At 57.5% G+C, this 19,819-nt stretch overlaps 4 protein-coding genes across 5 annotated transcripts; 1 reads left to right on the top strand and 3 right to left on the bottom strand.

The window, feature by feature from the left end:
• Window positions 1–434: 434 nt before the first annotated feature.
• On the bottom strand, window positions 435–2,812 carry XKR8 (XK related 8). Its single transcript, XM_034069402.1, has 3 exons — window positions 2,532–2,812; window positions 1,930–2,126; window positions 435–1,406 (listed from the first exon to the last, which is right to left on the bottom strand). The coding sequence occupies exons 1-3, from the start codon at window positions 2,810–2,812 to the stop codon at window positions 667–669; spliced, it is 1,218 nt and encodes a 405-aa protein (XP_033925293.1). The 3' UTR covers window positions 435–666.
• Window positions 2,813–3,729: 917 nt separating this feature from the next.
• SMPDL3B (sphingomyelin phosphodiesterase acid like 3B) lies at window positions 3,730–9,450 on the bottom strand. Of its 2 annotated transcripts, none has more exons than XM_034069274.1 (8): window positions 9,338–9,450; window positions 9,039–9,252; window positions 8,028–8,125; window positions 7,374–7,517; window positions 6,643–6,815; window positions 6,321–6,501; window positions 5,683–5,816; window positions 3,730–4,704 (listed from the first exon to the last, which is right to left on the bottom strand). In XM_034069274.1, exons 1-8 carry the CDS (start codon window positions 9,387–9,389, stop codon window positions 4,321–4,323), a joined length of 1,380 nt encoding a protein of 459 aa, XP_033925165.1. In that variant the 5' UTR covers window positions 9,390–9,450; the 3' UTR covers window positions 3,730–4,320. The 2 variants fall into 2 exon arrangements, with proteins under 2 accessions (XP_033925165.1, XP_033925166.1); XM_034069275.1 differs by having other exon boundaries at window positions 9,039–9,291; window positions 9,323–9,426.
• Window positions 9,451–9,762: 312 nt separating this feature from the next.
• Window positions 9,763–13,299, top strand: RPA2 (replication protein A2). Its single transcript, XM_034069276.1, has 9 exons — window positions 9,763–9,819; window positions 9,940–10,052; window positions 10,148–10,249; window positions 10,325–10,438; window positions 11,107–11,181; window positions 11,495–11,608; window positions 11,888–11,995; window positions 12,149–12,243; window positions 12,688–13,299. Exons 1-9 carry the CDS (start codon window positions 9,804–9,806, stop codon window positions 12,770–12,772), a joined length of 822 nt encoding a protein of 273 aa, XP_033925167.1. The 5' UTR covers window positions 9,763–9,803; the 3' UTR covers window positions 12,773–13,299.
• A 953-nt stretch (window positions 13,300–14,252) lies between these two features.
• THEMIS2 (thymocyte selection associated family member 2) lies at window positions 14,253–18,463 on the bottom strand. Its single transcript, XM_034069403.1, is given in 6 exon segments — window positions 14,253–14,454; window positions 15,075–15,608; window positions 15,611–16,165; window positions 16,573–16,743; window positions 16,829–16,969; window positions 18,330–18,463. Coding segments are annotated over 6 exon segments (1,596 nt in total). The 5' UTR covers window positions 18,430–18,463; the 3' UTR covers window positions 14,253–14,359.
• Between the last annotated feature and the right edge of the window lie 1,356 nt (window positions 18,464–19,819).

A 19,819-nucleotide genomic window follows, 5' to 3' on the forward strand; every position in this document is an offset into this window, starting at 1 on the left:
AGCAATGAGCCCTCCTCCCAACCACTGCTGTGGTGCCCCTGGCCTTGGGCTCAGCTTGCCATAGGAGCGGGGGGGGGACAGGGTCCTGCCAGGAGGGTGGGTGATGGGGAACAGCTGGGATGTGCTGGCCCCTGCCCAGGTGGTGCCACGGAGCACATCACACCCCTGCAGCTGAGAACCAGCCATAGCCAGCTCCTGCCTGGCCACAGCATCCAGGACACGGCCAGGGAGTGGGAACACTGCAAAGGGACCCGGAGGTGCCTGTGCTGAGCCACCAGCGGCCGCTGTCCCTGCCTGCTGCTGCCTTCCCTGTCCCTCCCTGAGCGCAGTGATAACGATAAGGGGCAGTCTTTGCCCTCACCACAGCACAGGAGGAAGGTCCTGGCTGGGGCAGGAAGCTCAAGCAGAGGCTGCACACACAGAACTCACCATTTATTTGCTTTGGGTTTTTTTTGGAAAAGCTAATAAATAGAAAAGCTACAAGTCAGCACAGCCAACGGGCTGGAACCCCCAGCACCAACAGCCAGGGGGGTGTGGGACCCCCTGGTGCTTGCACATCACCCCCTTCTCTGCCAGGTCCCTCCAGCTGCCCAAAACAGACCAGGGTTCACAGAACCAGCAGCAGGATGAACAAATCCAGGCCAAGTCCCTCTGGAGGAAGCAGCCTCAGGCAGCAGACTCCACAGCAGCAGCTCCATTCAGGAATCGCTGCCCCCCCGGCCAGGAGATGGAGAACTGGGTCTGGACCAGCCACCGCATCCGCCTGTTCACGAGGTCTGGCTCCGAGGGTGGCAGAAGCTCCATCCCACCGCTGGTCCCGTTGGCATCCACCTCATCAAAGCCACGTCCCTCCTGTGCCTGCAGGCTGGGGTGCAGCCACTTGTAGTAGGTGACCCTCAGCACCAGCCCCAGCAGGTAGCAGGGCAGGGCGGCCGAGACCACCGGGATGAGGTAGGAGTGCTCGTCAGAGGGGGAGCGGTACCAGAGCCAGCAGAGGGTCAGCAGTGTGCTGTCCAGCAGGATGAAGCTGTGGTAGATGATGCTGCGGTGCAGTGTCCTTCCCTGGGACACATTGAACCAGCTGAAGTACAGGACCACGGCCACCACGGCCCTATAGAGCTGCTCGGGGCCGGGTGACTCCATGAAGTCTGTGCCCTGCAGGCTGACCCAGAGGAACATGGCCAGCCACACGAGTGGGAAGTGCACGGCCACAGCATAGGGCCAGAGCAGGGAAAAGAGGGCGACCGCCAGGATACGGGGACAGATGAGGAAGAGGTTCCATAGGAAGTAGACGATGGAGGAGCTCAGGCTCAGCTCGTACTTGTCCTGCAAGAAGGAGCGCAGGGACTGGTGATAGTCCAGGAGAGACCAGGTCACACACAGGAACGCGGTGCAGAGCCCCAGTCCTGCAAGCACAGAGGTGCAGATGCTGAGGGCAGGCTCAGGGGGGTCCAGCTCAGCTTGAGCCACCCCCCATGCCCAGCATTGCTAACATGAGCTTCCCACCAGCTCCAAAGCAGCTCCTGCAGTGGGTCAGAGCCTCAGCCAGGGGCTCCCCATGGTGGAGGCTGGAGCCCGGCCTTGCCCAAGGGATGGGGAAGCAGCACTGGGGCCGAGCAGCTCTGCAGAGCCCGGTCCCAGCCAGGGCAGCCCCAGCACACACGGGCAGGCAACGAGCGCCGGCTCCCCTTTCACTGCAGTCACACTCACTCCCCACCTCAGCACCCTCAGAGCCCTCCTCGGTGCCCTGCGCTCCCCCTTCTGCCCCCATCCACACCCCCATCCCACAGCATCCCCAGCAGGCTCCCGCTTTCCCCCCTGCAGGGGAAGGGCCTCAGAGCTCCCTCACCCCCAGCCCTGCCACCCCCAGCCCATCCCATGTGCCCCATGCACCCGCTCTGCCCCCAAGCCTGCAGCCCCAGCGCTCACCCTGGAGGGGCTCTGCCCTGTTGGTCTGCAGGATAACGTGGAGCAGCAGGGTGAGCTGCGGGGTGTTCTCCAGGAAGGTCTCGAAGAGCCGCAGCATGCTGATGTCGTGGCACAGGAACGCCATGTGCCTCTGCTCCTCGCCGGCCTCCTCCTTCGCCCTGCACACGTTCCAGCCAACCTTCAGCGCATGGAGGCACCTGAGCGGGACAAGGGCAGCGGTGAGGGCTGCGGGACCCTGCGGGACCCGGGGTCAGCTCCAATCACCCCCGGCAGCTCCAGAGCCCCTCCGGCCCTCCCCAGGCAGCGGCCGTGGACGGGAGCATCCCGCTCGGCCGGAAGCGAGGCTGGGCGCAGCCCCTCCGGCCCAGCGGGAGCCCTGGACGGGGCAGAGCTCCGGACGTGCCCCGCTCCAGGCTCCGGAGCTGCAGCGGAGCCGGTGTCAGGGCCGGGGAAGGGAAACCGCGTCCGGATAGAGGCGGCTCCAAGCGGGGCCGGAGGGCACCGGGAGGGCACCGGGAGGGCACCGGAGGGCACCGGGGGGGCACCGGGAGGGCACCGGGGGGGTCCGGGGGGGTCCGGGAGGGGTCCGGGGGCAGCGGTACCTGCAGAGGACCCCGAGCTGGAGCAGGTGAAGCGCCGCGAGCAGCGGTGGGGCCGCGGGCGGCCGCAGGGCAGGGGGGTCGGAGCGCAGCCAGAGCCAGCTGCAGGCCTGGGTGCCGAGCGAGCCGGCTGCGCGCAGCCCCAGCACCAGCGCGGCCAGGCCGGGCCGGCCGCTCCGCACGTACCCCACAGCCACCCACCCGTCCGCCAGCACGTCCAGCGCCGCCGCCGCCGTCCCCGCGGCCGCCAGCACCAACTGCAGCGGCCCCAGGCCCCGCGCCATCGGCGGCACCGGCAGCGGCACCGGCAGCGGCTCCGCCCAGGGCAAGCACCGGCCCCGGCAGCGCCGCCCGGCGCCCAGGGCAGCGATTGGCTCCGGGCGCTCAGGGCACCGCCCACGGCACAGCTGCACCCACAGCGCCGCCCACGGCACAGGAGCACCCGCCCTGCTCACCTGCCTGCCCTGCCCGCACTGCCTGGCACAGGTAACACACAGAGACATAGAGTAGTTTGGGTTGGAAAGGACCTTAAGATCATCCAGTTCCAACCCCTGCCATGGGCAGGGACACCTCACACTAAACCAGGTCACCCAAGGCTCTGTCCAACCTGGCCTTGAACACTGCCAGGGATGGAGCATTCACAACCTTCCTGGGCAACCCATTCCAGTGCCTCAGCACCCTCACAGGAAAGAATTTCTTCCTTAGATCCAATCTAAACCTCTGCTATTTAAGTATCAACCTGTTACCCCTTGTCCTGTCACTACAGTCCCTAATGAAGAGTCCATCCCCAGCATCCTTGTAGCCCCTTCAGACACTGGAAGCTGCTCTGAGGTCTCCATGCAGCTTCTCTTCTCCAGGCTGAACAGCCCCAACTTTCTCAGCCTGGCTCCATACAGGAGCTGCTCCAGCCCCTGAGCATCCTCGTGGCCTCCTCTGGACTTGTTCCAACAGTTCCATGTCCTTTTGATGCTGAGGACACCAGAACTGCACACAATGCTCCAAGTGGGGTTGCACAAGAACAGAGTAGATCCTTCTCTGCCTCATTCTCCTGCACTGACCCTGTACTGGGGCCCCCGAGGTTCTTGGAGAAGCTGGCACAGCCCCAGTAAAACACCTGTGTGTGGTTCAGGGTGGGAGCAGGGAAGGGGGTAAGGTCAGCAGGCAATGCCCAGCAGAAGGAAGAACCCAGGTGCAGACAAAGTGGGAGAGCACAAAGGGAAAAGCTGTTGATGTTCTGCAATTGGGGAAAATACAATTCTAATTTAAGAAGTAATAACAATCAAACTGCTTCCCCCAGAGCCTCATCCTGGGCACTGACACGTGGAAGGCTCAGCCCAAGCTTGCTGAGGTTCATCCTCTGGCACAGGAAGAGCCAATCCCACCGCAGCCAAAGGTGAGGCAGCTGCTGTATGGGGCCACCAAAACACAACCTTCCCCATTACCAGTCATGGTCCTCCCTGAAGAGAAGCAGGTGCCAACGTGAGGAACCCACCAGGAGCACTTGGGAGGTCACAGCTCCCACCCCGAGGAGGTGAAGTCCATGGGTGATGCTGGTCCCAGCAGAGGGAGACCAGCTCCTGGTGCAGGTCAGCCTGGAACAAGGCTCTGTGACCATTGCTGCCCCATCCTTGTACCTGAAGCTTTTCTGGATGATTTCAAATCAACATCACAGAGCTTTTAGTAAAAGTCACCAATTCCATCCTGGTTTCCAAGTGGATTCTCAGTGCCAAAACATTCACAGTTACCAATTCATGTGCATTGTCAGCTTGAGCTCCCTCCATTTCCCTTTCAGTCACTGCAGCGCTTGCTGGGGACCGATGAGCCCTAAGAGCAAGCAGGAAAAGAAGAGCCAAACACCCACGAGGGCAGAGGCAGAGCTACTGGTGCCAACACACTCCTCATATCGTGTAAAATCAAGCTCCCTGATGGCACAGACGTGATCAACGTGGCAGGACCCCTCACACATGGACAGATCATAGCTGACAGAGTTGAACTCATAGTACTGCTGCAGGGAGTGTGGGTCCTGGGATATCCTCTCCAGCACTGTCTGCATGGAGTGTGCAGAGCCATCCGGGACCTGGAAGGCCTCTGTCAGCCGGTACTCTTCCTCCCACACTGGGGACTCTTCCTCCATCAAGTTGGCACGAGTTAGGTTCAAGTAGTAAGTGACCATGTCCTGCAGAGGGAGAAAAACAGAACGAGGACAAATCAGGAGAGGATCAGTCCTGGAGTGAAACGTGGGATGGGATGGGATGGGCTCAGCCCCTCTCCCAGGGCCTGGAGGGCAGCACCAAACCCCTGCCCAGTGAGGACTGAGCTCTCTCCCAGCGGCAGCTTCCCACTGTCACTGGGGACAGACACCTGGTGAGAGCCTCAGAGCTCACCACAAAGGCATCCTGTTTGTACAGGGATGGCTCCTCTCTGCTCACGTTTTCCTGCACACATCAGGAAATAGAGCCTGGCCTGTTGTTTTACCACCAGCCAGGGCTGCAGGAGTGTTACTGACTCAGGGAGGTCATTTTGTCAGCTGTGAACCAACTGAAGAATGAAGCTTCACACCTTCTGTTCTCAGCCTCTGCCTCACTACCTCCCTAACCTTCCACAGCTTATTTAGCATTTGTGTCATGCCATAAATAGCACCTACAGAGCTGCTTTCCTCATTGTGAAGAAAGGCACAAACAGCCCACCCTCTACAAATAAGAGACACAGGGAGCAGAAGCTGCCCCTACAATCCACCTCGATTCAGATCCATTCCAAATGAATCCATTCAGCAAGTAGGAGGCCCAAATAATTTTCTAGATGGTTACCAGTTTTTGGAGGGGGTTTTGACAAGCGTCTTCCTGGAGCAGTTCTGCAATCCCTGTTACCTGGGCAGCAAAGCAAGTGCCAAAGGGAACTAGCTAAAGACATGAAGAACACGACCAAACCTGCCCTGTGCTGCCCTGGGGAACTAGTCCCAGGTTGGCTGTGGTCACCCTGCCTTTACTCACTGATGCTCTTACTAAACCCTTGTGCTACACAAGAGACAAGCATCTTAGTTGAGGTCCTCTCCCACATAGCTGCTTGGCTCCTGTAGTCCTGCCTGTTAAAACCACATGGAGGAGTTGAAGTACTGCCCTAGAACTGCAGTGTGCAGCACATGGGGATCCCCTACCAACACCTGGAGGGTGTCTGGGTCGTATTCGATCACCCGAATCCCAGGGTTGTTGGCTCCATTGTCCACTCCAGGCAATGTTGTTTTCCAGGGGGTCACTCCAGGCGCCAGGAACATGACATTGATTGGAGAACCTGAAGAGAAGAGCAAAACAACCCATGAATGGGAGACCTTGGGTAGCACCACACATACCCTGTCCACACTGCAGTGAGCACCCTGCTGCCAACAGCAGCTCTGCCACCAGCCCCAGTCACACCACCACATACACAAACATCAGCACATGGAATGGCAGCAGAGACTGAACATGGGACTGCTGCAGCTTGAGAGCTTCCCGATGCTGCCAAAGACTCAAGCAACAAGGGCTGAGGTGGAAGAGAACCACACTCAGCAAAGGAGACCAGAGCAGCACCTGTAACCACAACACACACTCATAACTGAACCCCAATGTCCAAACCCCATCAACAGGGAGAAGGTGAGAAGCTGCAAGGCATTGAGGGGAAAATCTGCTCCTCCCTGTTTGGAGGAGGGGATCAAAACCACTGCTGTGTCTTGTTGAGCAAAGCATTTCACAAGCCTTTTCTGGCCTCTCAGCTGCATTCAGCCTAACAGCCACTGAAAACTGCAACCAGAACCAGTACCTGTATCACTGTAAAACATCCGGAAGGTGTCTGTGTGGTGGTGCCCAAAGAATTGAGCAGCGATGACCCTGTGGTGCTTCTGCACCATTTGCAAGTATCTCTCATTGAAGCCACTCCGGAACCAGGCCTTGCCTCGCTTCTTCTCGAAGAAGCCAGGAGGGACATGCCCCACAATGTACACCTACAAAGGCAAGAGCTGCACTGATTGCAAAGCCCACACATCCCACTGCCTTGCTGTGCCTGCATGGAAGGGAGAGCTGGAGCAGGATGAGCTTCCAGGCTGGGAGAAGCCCCTATAGAGTTTATTGATTCCTTTCAATACCATTTCATCTGCTCTAGAGGCGTTGGTCAGTGTCTCCTCCAGCCACTGGAACTGCCCTGCAGGATCCTCCTCACCAGCTGTCTCATTGTTCTGGTCATAGTACAGATTGGTGTTGAGGACAACCACTCGCCCCCTTGTCCCTGAGCCAGGCAGCTTCTCGCTGTAGAAACCTCCTGAAAAATGCAATCAAGAGGGCAAGAGCTGCAGCTCTGGTCACACTGCTTCCTATGAGCTCAGATCCCTTTGTTCCCATCCCTCTCAGCTCCCCTTGGCAAAGCACAGCAGTCACCATCCGGACACAGGGCCAGCAGTGCTGTGACCACTCCAGGATGGGGAATTGGAGCAGCTCTACCCCTCGTGTGCCTCTTGTCATGCTGATGCCTCTCGAGGTGAAGGGAGAGGCAGCATGGGGACAGTGTGCAGGAGCTGGCAGCTCAGGAAGCCACAGTGCTGCCAGCACCAGCAGCTTGCTTAGGAGATCCTTCTTCTCACTGCACCCTCTAGAGAGACACTTGCCAGTAACTTAAGAGTCACTGCTAAAGCATACATTTATTTCCTCTCAAGCAGGAGACCTCAGTGCCAGAAACCAGCATTAAACTGGGCCCTTCCTCTGCAAATACTCTATAAATCCTATTGCTCTGAGCACAGAAGCAGGGAAAGCCATTCATGGTGTTGTCCTAACCATCCCCTACCCCTCAGAGCACCGTCAACAGCAGTTAGTGGTACCAAACCTGCTCTGAAGAGTGGAATAGAAGCATTGTTCAGCCAGGGACGCCACAGTTCAGCCGTTTGGTTGTAGATCCTGTGGTCCTTCCCTGGAAACTGGTTCTTGGGATGGAAGTCGTGGTTGCCCATTGCTGCATAGACTTTAGTATCTAGAGGCAGAGAGAAGGAGGTGCAGAGGAATCCATGCTTGCTTCAGAGTTCCTCAGCACTAAAGCTCCCTGAGGTTTGGAAAGAATAACCAGAGAGCTTTGCCAACAGCCACCTGGTTGCATTGCCTGCCCCTCCTTGGGACAAGCCACCCCAGAGCTATGGCTTCGCAGGTGAATCCATGAGCTCTCACCACCAACAATGCTCCTTCCCCCACTGCTGGCTTGGATTAAGCTCAAGGGAATCTTGCAGCCTTTTCTGTCCCAATGACTAACGACACGAGTGTTTCTTTGCCTCTCTTCTGAGTTAACCTGAACCAAGGAGCATGCACCAGACGCCTCCATTCAGACACGCCTCTTGCCATACAGCAACCAGCAAGAGAACAAACAAGTCCCAACAACCACAGCCCTTCCATGCCTTTCCCCTTCCCAATCCTGTCATTCCTCCACCCTGGTAAGCTCTTCCCATGAGACTCTGTACCCCTCTGCCCTTCTCATCCCCTCAAATCCCACCTGGAAATGTCTCTCTTATAAGAGAAGTCAGATTCTCTATTATGTACAGAACCTTTTCTTCTCCAAGCATCTCATTGGGCACATGAGGAGTATCATCTCTGCAAGAACAAAAGCACAGTCACTGCCTGTGACTAACAGGGCATAAGCTTCATGTGCTGAGCCAGACAAACTCGTTTACTTCCCTTTGTGCCTCCTAGAAAATAGAGGTGAAGAGCTGAAGCCTTTAGGGGGCAGGAACCAGCACCACAGGGACTGGCCAAGGCACTGGGGCCTGTTTCCAAGGGATTATTCAAAGTGAAAACAGGCTCCGTGTTATTCTACCTTGAAAACCCTATACACAAGCATAGGAAGTGGAGGCTCACTCTGCCTTGGTGCGCTTAACAGACACTAAAGCTGGCAAGGAATACTGCAAGAAACAGCAGTTTGTAATCTCAGGTCAGCACCCGATTGGCAGGAGTGGAGCAAAGCTGCTTACACAGCTGTTTGAACACCAACTCGTGCTCATCTGGACCAAGGGAATGCCTCCAGTAAGGCAGGATCAAGGTCTGATCCTCTGGAACAAGCCCATTGAATGATGTCAAATGGGGTGAAATAGTCTGAAGGACAAAGAAGACTCAACATAAAGTCATAAGGATCTAGAACTGCTTCTCAGTAGGAACAAGCACCCGCAGAGGCAGAAAACACAGGGTCAGGCATCAGCCCTGCAAACTGGGACTGGGGGTGACAGCAGAGCACAGGCACACAGAGGGCACACAGACTGACAACAACCATGCAAACCAAAGCTGTCACTGTCTGCAGGTGCCACCACGGCCTCCCGTGGCACAGGGCACCCACTCCTGCAGACCCGGGAGGAAACCGGAGCTTCTTCATGCTTCTAAAGCAAAACAGCTCCTCGTTCACACCGCACCTCGGGGCCGTCCGGGAGCTGCTGGTGCGGCCGGGCACAGAACCCGTCCCCATCCCCTCCCGTCCCCTCCCGTCCCGTCCGGTCCCGTCCGGTCTCGTCCTCACCCGGTCCAGAGCACGAAGTCCGGGCGCTGCAGGATGCTCCTCATGGCGTGCCCCGCAGACACAAGCAGGGGCCAGGGCGCATCGCAGAGGTAACTGCCCCAGGGCCCTGCACCGGGCCCGGTGCGGGAGCCGCCCGAGGGGCAGCCCTGCCCGGGCGCTGCCTGCGGGTCGTAGCCGGGGTCCCAGTGGAGGTCGGTGATGTGCCAGAACCGCCCTGCCGCCGCCGGGACACGCTCAGCGGGGCCGGGGGGAGCTGCCGTCGGGCACCGCTCGGGAACCCCCGCCCGGCATCCCCTTACCTGAGAGGGCAGCGGCCAGCGGGCAGAGCAGGAGGAGCGCGGCGGGACGCATGGCAGGGGGCAATGCGGAGCACTGCACTGCACTGCACTGCACTGCACTACCCACTGCACTGCACTACAGTGCACTACCCACTGCACTATCCACTGCACTGCACTACCCACTACACTACACTGCACTGCACTACACACTGTACTGCACGGCCCCACTCCGCACTGCACTACGCACTGCCCCTCCCCGCCCCGCACTGCGCACTGCCCCGCCCCGCTCCGCCTACCCGCAGCCTCCCTCCGCTCAACGCGGCCGGGCAGCGCCCGCACTCAAGATGGCTCCGTCCGCTTCGCAGCGGCCTCCCCCTATTGGACGGAGGCGGAAGACGGAGCGCTGCGATTGGCTGCGGGCAGCGGAGCGGGGCCCTCAGGCTGGGCGGGGGCCGGCGGGGCGCGGGACGGGAGTGCGGCCGCAGCCATGTGGAGCGGACAGGGTACGGAGGGGGGGGGCAGCGCCGGGAGCCCCGGGGCCGCCGCAGCACGGGGTGCCCGAGGCCGCGGCGGGGATGCGGTGTTACCGGTACCGCTTCACGCACTCCCTTTGTCCCCCGCAGGTACTTTCGACAGCGGGTACAGCACCGGGGCCGCCACAAGGCCCCCGGGCGGCTTCAGCTCCCCCGCCGGCGGCTTCAGCTCCCCGGCCGGAACGCAGACGGAGAAGAAGCAGGTAGGCCGGGGCAGGGCCGCGGGGCACGGGGCAGGGCCGCGGGGGTGCAGGGCCGGAGGTCCCCGCGGTGCTGACGGCTCCTCCGGCCCTTGCAGCGGCTCCGCTCGCAGAACATCGTGCCCTGCACCGTGTCCCAGCTGCTGGCGGCGGAGCAGGTGGACGAGACGTTCCGGGTCGGAGAGGTGGAGATCTCCCAGGTGAGCCCCCCCCCCGGAGGCAGGGTGCAGGCCCCGGGGCTCCCTGGGTGAACAACGGGCCCTGCTCCGCCATAGGTCACCATCATGGGCATCATCCGGCATGCGGAGAAGGCGCCGACAAACATCCTGTACAAGGTGGACGACATGACGGCAGCGCCCATGGATGTCCGGCAGTGGGTTGACACCGATGTAAGTCTCGGAGGAGGTACAAAGGTGCTTCGTTAGAAGCTGTTGGGAGCAGTGAAGGGGGAAGCTATGGGGTGAGGGTGTCCCGGGTGGGAAGGGGCCTGTGAGGATCATCATGTCTGATTCCCTGCTTCTCCAGGGACATTTGAGCAAAAAGATGTGGGCACATTTTAGGGGATAATGTATCTGAAATCCACAGGAGATGCTGCTGTAGCAGAGAGCACTGGTGCTGTGACTGTTCTGCTTTGTAATTCACATGTGATTCTATGTTGAATGCTGTGTATAACTTCTTAGAGAGCAGTGGCTGAAGCAGAACTGTTATTTCACAGCTGAACTGAGATGTGTGCTCAGGACTCCTGTGGAAATACAAAGAGAGTGAACAGATTTGCATAGAATCCTGGAATGCTTTGGGTTGGAAGGGGCTTTAAAGCACATCCAGTTCCAACCCCCTGCCATGGGCAGGGCCACCTTCAAAGCCTTTGGCTGCTGTCACATGTATGGTGCGCTCCAAGGAGCAAGTATTTTGTTCTCTTTTGTTTATGGTGATGTTTATCTGACTGCTCCTCCTGGATGTGCCCTTTGTGTTTGCTTGAGATAAGCCTCCTTTGCTAAGCCATCTGTTAGGAAGTATAACTATGAATGAGAAAACCCTTCCTTTTCCTCCCTATCAGGAGGCAGGTAGCGAGAATGTGGTGGTACCTCCAGGAACTTATGTCAAAGTTGCTGGTCATCTTCGGTCTTTCCAGGTAAGATCATGTCACCCATGCCTGGGTACTGGGTCCTGAGGCTGGGGCAGTGGCCTGAGGACTGATGATCTAGCTCAGTGTTAGTGGCTTCCCTAAGTATATCCACTTCATTGTGATCCTTGCTCGTCCTCCTCATCGCACTCCAATGAGCAAGTATTTTGTTCTCCTTTATGTATGGCTCTGTTTAGGTAACTGCTCTTACTAGACTTGCCATTTGTGTTTGTCTCTACCACCACCATCCCTGTTCTGGCACTTTCCTGCTGCTGTGGTGTTAATTTGTGTTCTTTGCTGTGTCTTTTTTCCTCCCTGAAAGAATAAGAAGAGTTTGGTGGCATTTAAGATCATGCCTCTGGAAAACATGAACGAGTTGACCACACACATGGTAGAGATTGTCAATGCACATATGATCCTCAGAAAAAACCTTATGGTATGTACTTGAAGATCCGCATTTGCTCTTGGCCCTGACTGATTGTCTGCCAGAGAGAGGGACCTCTTGGTTTGTTGGGGAAGTTGTAGAGCACTTGTGGGGCTGGGAAGCTTAAAGCTGGTGGAGCAGTGAAGGTGTAACAGGAATCCTGGCTTCCTTGGACAGAGCGATTGTGTTGCAGTCGGTTTCCAGTGGTTTCTTTGGGGTGTCTGTAATTACTGCAGTAACAGTGAGTCTTTTAGCCAGTTTCACCACAGCAGTTTTACTCTTGTATTTCAGTCAGCATCAAAAGCACCTCAGTCCTTCGGCACTGGGACGGGTAACGTGGGGGGCTATGGAGGAGGTGGCAGCCTGCCCATGAACGGGCTCACAGCGCACCAGGCTCAGGTAGGTGCCAATGGCTCCACAGTGGAAGCTGCTGCAGTGATGTAGGACAAAGCTCGGTGACTCTTTGAAGATGGATGGTTCTTCCTCAGCCTTGTTCTCCATCCACAACAGAGCAGCTCAGCTGTGTGCTAATGGTGGTTCTGGCTTTTCCAGGTGCTGAACTTGATTAAAAACTGCCCTGTCCCAGAAGGTATGAGTCTTCAAGAGCTGAAGGTTCAGCTCCACAACGTCAGCATGTCAACCATCAAGTAAGTCTATAGAAACAAAGGATGTTCTGGAAATCCAGGCAGTCGTTCCTGGAGTCAGGTCAAAGGAGGCAGGGAAGAAATGGTGGGCAAGCCCTGATCCTTGCTTGTGGAACAGCGCTGGTAATTTCAGGTGTTCCCAGTAGGACGCAGTAGTGAGCTTAGAATGAGCCAATGGCACTTGAAAGGGTGATAAAGTGCTTTGCTGCCCGTTTGCAATGACAGTTCAGTAGCAAACTAACAGCACCAGGAGTGCTTCAGTGTGTCAGTAGTAGTTTCTCCTGTTCAAGGCCTACCTTCCTCTCGGCACACTGCTCAAAGCTTGGGAATAGACTGTTTCTGTTCTCCTTTGCTGTCTCTTACAACTCCTTCCTCAGCCTTAGAAAACCAGTAAAGGGGCTTGATAAGATTTAATCAGCAGTTGTTGGGTTGTTTTCTTCCTTCAAGGCAAGCTGTTGAATTCCTTAGCAGCGAGGGACACATCTACTCCACTGTGGATGATGATCACTACAAGTCAACAGATGCTGAGTGAAGCTGTTTCCCACTGGATTTAGTTCTAAGCAAATGCTTGTCCATGTTTGAAGTTATCCTACTGAGCTTTGTGACATGGAAGGTGGGCTTTGCCCTTTCTAGCCTCTGAAAGTCCCCGTTATTCTGAGCACCTCCTCCTTGGAAATCAAGGATAAGCAGAACATGTAGGATTCTGTTCATTGGAGTCAGTTATATGCTGTGACTGAAAGCATGGACAGATTTGGGAAGACTGAACTCAAAGCTTTGGAGCCTTCAGTTTGTGTTTGACTCCTTAGAGGATGCCTGTGTTAGAAAGAACCTCTTCCCAATCTTGTCCTGTATTTTGTTTCTAGAGCTGTTTCTCCTGACTCTGCTTTCATTCCATTTCCTTCACAGAGTGGGCAGCCCAGAGTAAGATTCCAGTGATGTACAGTAATCATGATTAGATTTTCCCTGGTTTACTTTATACATTTGAGTCTATATTTGTACTATGAGGTAATCTGGTTACTAGAGCTTTTGAACGTTTCCAGTAAACTTCTAACTTGGGTAGCCTTGTGTGTGTGTGGCTTCAGAGGCTTTTCTTCCCTAAAGAACACTGTCTGCCTTCACAGAACCTACCCATATGGGTAAAACCCAGCTCCTGCTGTCAGAGTTTCTTTACCTATAGTTCTTTTTTCCTTAGCTTTTAAAGTTAATGGCTTTAAAGTAAATGTCTGGACATATAACTTAGTACTAGTGAGGAAAGTGCCACTCATCAGTGTTACAAATAGAGCCAGGATCATTTCTGCCACCAAAGGCATTTTAGCTGAAGGTTAAATTAAGTGCATTGCATGGAACAGGTTTTTCTTCTTTATCTTTGAAGCCTAACATTAAGTCAGGAACCAGCAGGGTTCTTGCTGGTGATGTGTCAGGGTGGAGATAACAGGGAGCCCAGAGAAGCAGTGTCTGCCCCATCCCTGGCAATGCTCAAGGCCAGGTTGGATGGGAGTCAAGCCAACCTGGAATGAATGAGCTCCTCTCTGCAGCACTGGGATTCTGCCCTAGGCACTGAGTGGGGAATAGCTGGAAAACCAAAGCTCTCCACTGGGAGAGGGGAAAAACCCCAACAATGTGATCTGAGGTCAAAGCTATGGTTTATTTTCCAGCTCTGATTAGAAAGGAGCACAGTCATGATGCAGGAGTGCCACCCCTGCCTGCTGTTGGTACAAAGCTCTCCCCTCATCAGCTGCTCTTCTCCATTAGTGCACATCAGAACCATGAGGTCTTTGTCTCTGCCACTTTCCTGGGGCTTTTGCCAAATTTCCAGCGAAAGAAAAGTTCAACTTTGGTCCTTATTTGGGTTTCAGGTAATATTTTTGCATCCAATGCCATGAGTGCAGCTCATTGGTCCCTTTCGAGGTGCCAAGAGCCTGAAAGTGCCACAAGCACTTCCACCTCTCCCCATGTGCCACAGCCGTGCTGGCCCCAGCACATACCTGCCTAATCCCAGCCCAGGCCCCCTGTCAGCAGAGCAGAGCAAGGTCCATGGCCCAGGGCCTGTGCTGGCATCTCAGTGGCCACCCAGCACCATTCTGCTCTGATGGCTCAGTGGCTTTCACAGAGGGGAGGACTAGAAGGGGAAAATTGCCTGCATTTTATGCACTGTCTTTTGGATGGTGTCGTCAATGGTTTCATACTCATGGTCAGAGCTGTCAGTCTCCGGGTCTGGAAGGGAAGAGAGAGCAGAGGCTGTGGACATGCACCTCCAGAGCAGAAACCCCATGGGGGACACCCGGACCTGCTCTGCCAACCTCCCCCATCTGAGCTGCACACAATGAGGGCTGAGGATGCTGGGGGAGAAGGGCCTCTCATGGTGCTCGGCCACCACAGACACCAGTGTCCGGGGCCACAGGTCCTGTGATCTGGGGGGTGGATACAGGATGGAGGTCCAGGGTTTGCAGTGGTGTTCACTGCCCCATCACCCCTGAGGTCGAGCATTGCTGCCCTTCACCATGATCCCTGTCTGGGACAATGGATCTGGGTGGCCCCCCATGTGTGCCTGTGTTTGTGGGACAAGAGGATGGGGCAGACCCTGAGGACACAGGGGTCAGGCAACTACTTATGGGTTCCCTCCTCCATCTGGGGCCAGGGGATGGGGAGGTGCAGCCCCCATGGGGGCCCAGCTGGCTGCTGGGGTGCAGACATCACCTGAGCATCCCTGCCCAGGTGCCCATGATGTCAGCCCCAGCAGCACCCCCAGTGATGCCAGGGGTCCCCATCCTGCCTGGGCAGTGCATCTCTGTGCTGAGCCCCATGGGGGGACCAGGAGGGGTCGGGGGTCTCACCTGCATCCCTAGGGCATCCCTGCTGTCCACACAGGCTGGAGGTGCTCCCCTGAGGCAGCACTGGAGGAGCTGGGCAGGTGCCCATCAGTGCAGGGTGGGGGGACCTGGGTGCCAATGGAGGCTTCCCCCTTGGGCCCGTCCCTGCCTGCGCTGGCTTGGGGGGCCGGGGGGGCGGTGGGGCCGCACTGGGGGGCAGCTGTGCCAGCAGGCGGTAGTAGAAGTCCTCAGTGATCTCCTGCAGTGGGGCACAGGGGGGTGTGGGGCTCACAGGCCCGGGGTGCAGCAGCACAGAGCAGTCCATCCATGGCAGTGGCAGCTCGAAGCCCTGCTCGGGCTCCTGGCAGAAGCTGCTCAGCAGGCAGGGCAGGGGCAGGAGTGCCTGGAGCCGCAGGGTGGGCAGGGTGCCCAGCGGGTCCTGTGCCAGCGCCGGGTCCGGAGCCACCACATGCACATGGCAGGGCAGTGCCTGCAGCTCCAGCAGCTCCCCCAGCCTGTACCTGCTGCTGCTGAGCACCTCCATGAAGCTGCCCCCATGTCCAGCGGCAGCAGCAGCTCCTCACCCTCCTCCTCCTCACCATGGCGGTGGCAGCGCAGGCGGGTGCCAGGCCCCTGCCCCTGCAGCCCCAAGGCCTCCAGGCGGTCACCGACACCGAGCGGGGGCACATGGAGGCCTCGTCCCTCACAGTCCTGTGTCACCAGCACACACAGGGCCCGGCCTGGGCTCAGGGCAGCCACCAGCTCCTGCACCCCCAGGAACTGGCGCGGCCGCATCCGGAACCGGCCCCGGTAGGTGCTGGTGAGCAGGAAATGGCGGCTGCTGCCCGGGGCCGAGGCCAGGACTCGCCATGTGTCAGAGCGGCCATGGAGCTGCAGCCGCTGCCCCTGGCGCAGCCATGGCACCCATGAGCTGTGGAACATGGCAGGGCCGGATGGGCCCTCCAGGACCTCGGCCTGCGCCGGCAGCATGTGCTCCATGGTCAGCACCTCGCTCAGCAGCAGCGGTTGGGAGAACTGAATGTGCTGCTCCTCCTCTGTGATGTCCTCCACATCCACCTCCAGTGTGGACGGGATCTGCACCACATCCCTGCGCACTGTGGGAGCGCAGCTCTCACTGGCTCCATGTCAGAGAGGAGCTCACAACAGGCAACCCCTCTGTGGTCCCAGCACCAAAGCAAGGTAGGCTCCTCACCCTGCAGCACCTCCACCGCAGCCCCAGAACATCCCAACACAACCCAACCTCCATAGCATCCATCCCAACCCCACAGCATCCATCCCAACCCCACAGCATCCATCCCAACCCCACAGCATCTCAATCCAACCCCACCACAGCATCCCAATCCAGCCCCACCACAGCATCCCATCCAACCCCACAGCATTCCAACACAACCCAACCCCACAGCACCCATCCCAACCCCACAGCACTGCCTTGCCCTGACCCAGGGGCACCCCATATCCCAACCCCCCCATGCCCCTCACACCCAGTGCCCCCCTCACTCACAGTCCATAGCAGCATGCACCTCATAGACCAGGCGCAGGAGCAGCATGTGGGGTCCCAGTGCTCTGCACAGCACCGGCTGTGTCCTCCCAGTGCCCAGTGCCTGCTGCAGCGTCAGCCCCTGGTCCCTGCCGCCCCCCGGGAGGGGTCCCCGTGGTACCGGCTGGAAGATGCCTGGGGGCAATGGGGCTGAGCCCATGGGCACTGCAGGGGGGGGGTACCCATGGGGTGTGGGATGGGGCAGGGCAGCCACACTCACCCTTGAACGTCGGGGGCAGCTCCATCGTCTGCCCCGTGTCCGTGTCCTCGCAGATGACCTTGTGCAGCTCCACGGCTGTGACTTTGAGCAGGTCCCCGGTGGACAAGCAGCATTCGTTGCCTGAGATCTCATACACGGACCCTGGGGGGGACAAGGGGGTTCCTCAGGGTAAAAGCCTCCTCCAGAGCCCCATAGAATCACAGAGGTTTGGGCTGGAAGGGGCCTCAAAGCTCCTCCAGCTCCAGTGCAGAGCTGGTGAGTGGAGGCTGGAGAGGAGCCCAGGAAGGGGCCAAGCCCCACAGCAGTTCTGTTTAGCACCTTAGGAACCCAACCAAAGCTTTGCTACCAAACCCACAAGCAGTGAGACCTCCAGTAATGGCAGGAAACCCAGAAACAGCATCAGCCGTCAAGAAACAGCATCAGTGTAGGACACAGCATCTGCAGGGTGCCACAGGGGTTGATCCCTAGGAACACACATTGGGGCTGGCTGAGGGGTCTCTGTTGGGCTGATGTGTATTTCCAAGGAATCAGGGATACCTGGAAGCTTGTCCAGCCCATGGCCTGGGAAACATCCAGTGCTGGGAACAGCACAGGACTGTAACAGGGGTGAAGAGCAGTGCAGAAGAGCACAGCAGGAGTGGCTGGAGGTAGAACCAATGTCACTCACATGGGACATGCAGCAGGAAAGGTTCAGTGCTTGCTCACAGCGCAAAGGGATGGGGCAGATTCCTGCCCCTCCTGGAGCAGGAACTCCTCAGGCCACGCTACCACCTCCCAGCACCCTCCAACACCAGCAATGTCCCCTTGTGCCTTTAAATCTCTGCATTCATTGAGCTGCTACCAAACCTTCTGCATCCCAAACCTCCCTGGGATGAACTTGGACAAAGCCCTTGCTGTGCAAAGCAGAAAGCAGCACCAGGACTGCAGCAGGGGCAGAACAGGGGACTGCTGCTGGGGCAGCAGGGGCATTATTGCTCATTCAGCACCATTAAGATGTCATTGAGGCCACCAGAAGCCTGGGGGAAAGCTGAACGTTCACCTCAAGTGAGCGGAGTGAAGCCACCCCAACCACTGCTGCTCTGCAAAGGCCATGGCAGCCAAGGCTTCTCCTCCACCTGTCTCCAGGGATACAGTGCAGGAGGGAGCAGGATGCTCAGACCAGGCTCTGTGCCCTTGCTGATCTCCTCCCCTTGGAGCCAGGGATAACACCCCCTTCCTCAGGCACTGAGCTCATGGCTCCATCCCTGCCTGACCCCACTGCCAGCAGGGAACTCACTGACTGGGCTGAGGGCAGCGCAGGAAGCAAAGGACCAGCCTGGATGGGGTTTGGTGCCCCAGAAGCAGCTGTGGCTTAGGCAGTGTTTGGTGGTGGCACAAGAACCTGTGTCTCGCTGGGGGCAGGAGGAGAGCCCAGGCTGCGTGGCAGGGCACAGGGAGGTGGCACAGGGAGGTGGCACAGCCTTGGGGCACCCTTTGGAGGCAGTGGGCACCCAGCACTCACCTTGGAAGTAGACACCGGAGCAAACCCTGAGGATGCGGGGCAGGGTGGCGGGGTCCAGGGAGCAGATGTATTCCTGGAAGGACAGGGGCTCCATGGCCATGTTGCTGGGTGCTCCAGGGCTCTCTGCAGAGATGGGAACTGTGTGGGAAGCAGATCTGAGCTTTGCTTTCACTTCTGCCTGCTTTTCACTTCTGTTTCTAGCAGTGGAGACTTCCTTTTCTGGCCACAGAGCTGTGGCACCAGCACCTCTGCAGCCTGCACAGCCTGATCCATGCACTGGGGTCAGCCCTCTTGCCGACCCCATCACGGCTTGGGGTCCCCCAGTCCCAGCCCTGGTGGTGATGTGGGTGAAGGCACCAGCCCCAGCTCTTCTGGGTCATGTCCCACCCAGGCTGTCCCCATCACACATTTCCCATGTACCATCCTGCCCTGCTGGGGCCGGACACAGTGATGGGGCTGTGGAGGAAGCAAAGGGCTGGGTCCAAACATCCCTCCCCTTTTACAGACACACCAGCACCTCCATCCTGGCTCACCTGTGGCCTTTCAGACCCACTCCCCCCTAGCACAAATCACACCTTGGCTGTGCTCAGGAGAGGGGAGTCAGTGGCTCTGGTCATTGCAGCCATGGGAAAGGCAAAGCCAAACCCCCATGTCTCCAGGGCAGGAGAAGAGACAGCCCCATCCTTCAACACAGCATCCGACCGTGGTCCCCACGGCCACCAGCCCCATGGGTTCTGAGAACTGCTGCTCCTCATCTCTGTAAGGGTTTTCCTTCAACTTACCTTATGAGTTGCACTTCCCTGAAGCTGCAGGCTAGGAGTGGGAGCAGGATGGGACAACGTGGAAATGAAACTTGGAGATGCAGGAACAGAGAGGTCTTTCTGCTTTGCCTCCAGCTGCAGGAGGAGCTGCACTGACTGGAATTGGTGTTTCCCATCCTTTGGTGCAGGCTGAAGCCATCCGACTGTCAGGGGGCACAGGCACATGGAGACTCCCCCTGCACAAGGCACCTGCAGCAGGACATCTAGAGGACAAACTGACACTTGGAGCTGGACTATCCTTAGCACCAGGGCAAGTCATTTTCATCCATTTGCAAGAGACAGAGTAGGCAGAAGCTTTTCCTGCTCTCCTAAAAGGCCCCAGGCACAAGTCACCTCCTCTCCAAGAAGTCCTTGTTTCAGACATGTCTCTAACACATGGGTACCTTGATCCACATTGCAGAGAGTGCTTTAGATCATCATGCAAGCAGACTCCTTTCCTTCAACACAGGAAATTAATTGCTAACCACACCAACACTTAGAGTATCAGCCCACAAAGCTCACTACTCGACCCGTACCAACTATTTTTACCTATGGCACATCAGCAGCTTGCACATCTTGTGAAGATTCAGCCTCATGCTGACACAGTAATGGAAATGTAACTGCCCAGTGGATATTACTGCATTGAGAAGTACTCATCTATAGCCTAAAGAGCTCAACCCTACACTGCAG

This window comes from Melopsittacus undulatus, chromosome 14 (assembly GCF_012275295.1).
Source record: "Melopsittacus undulatus isolate bMelUnd1 chromosome 14, bMelUnd1.mat.Z, whole genome shotgun sequence".
NCBI classification, from domain to species: domain Eukaryota; kingdom Metazoa; phylum Chordata; class Aves; order Psittaciformes; family Psittaculidae; genus Melopsittacus; species Melopsittacus undulatus.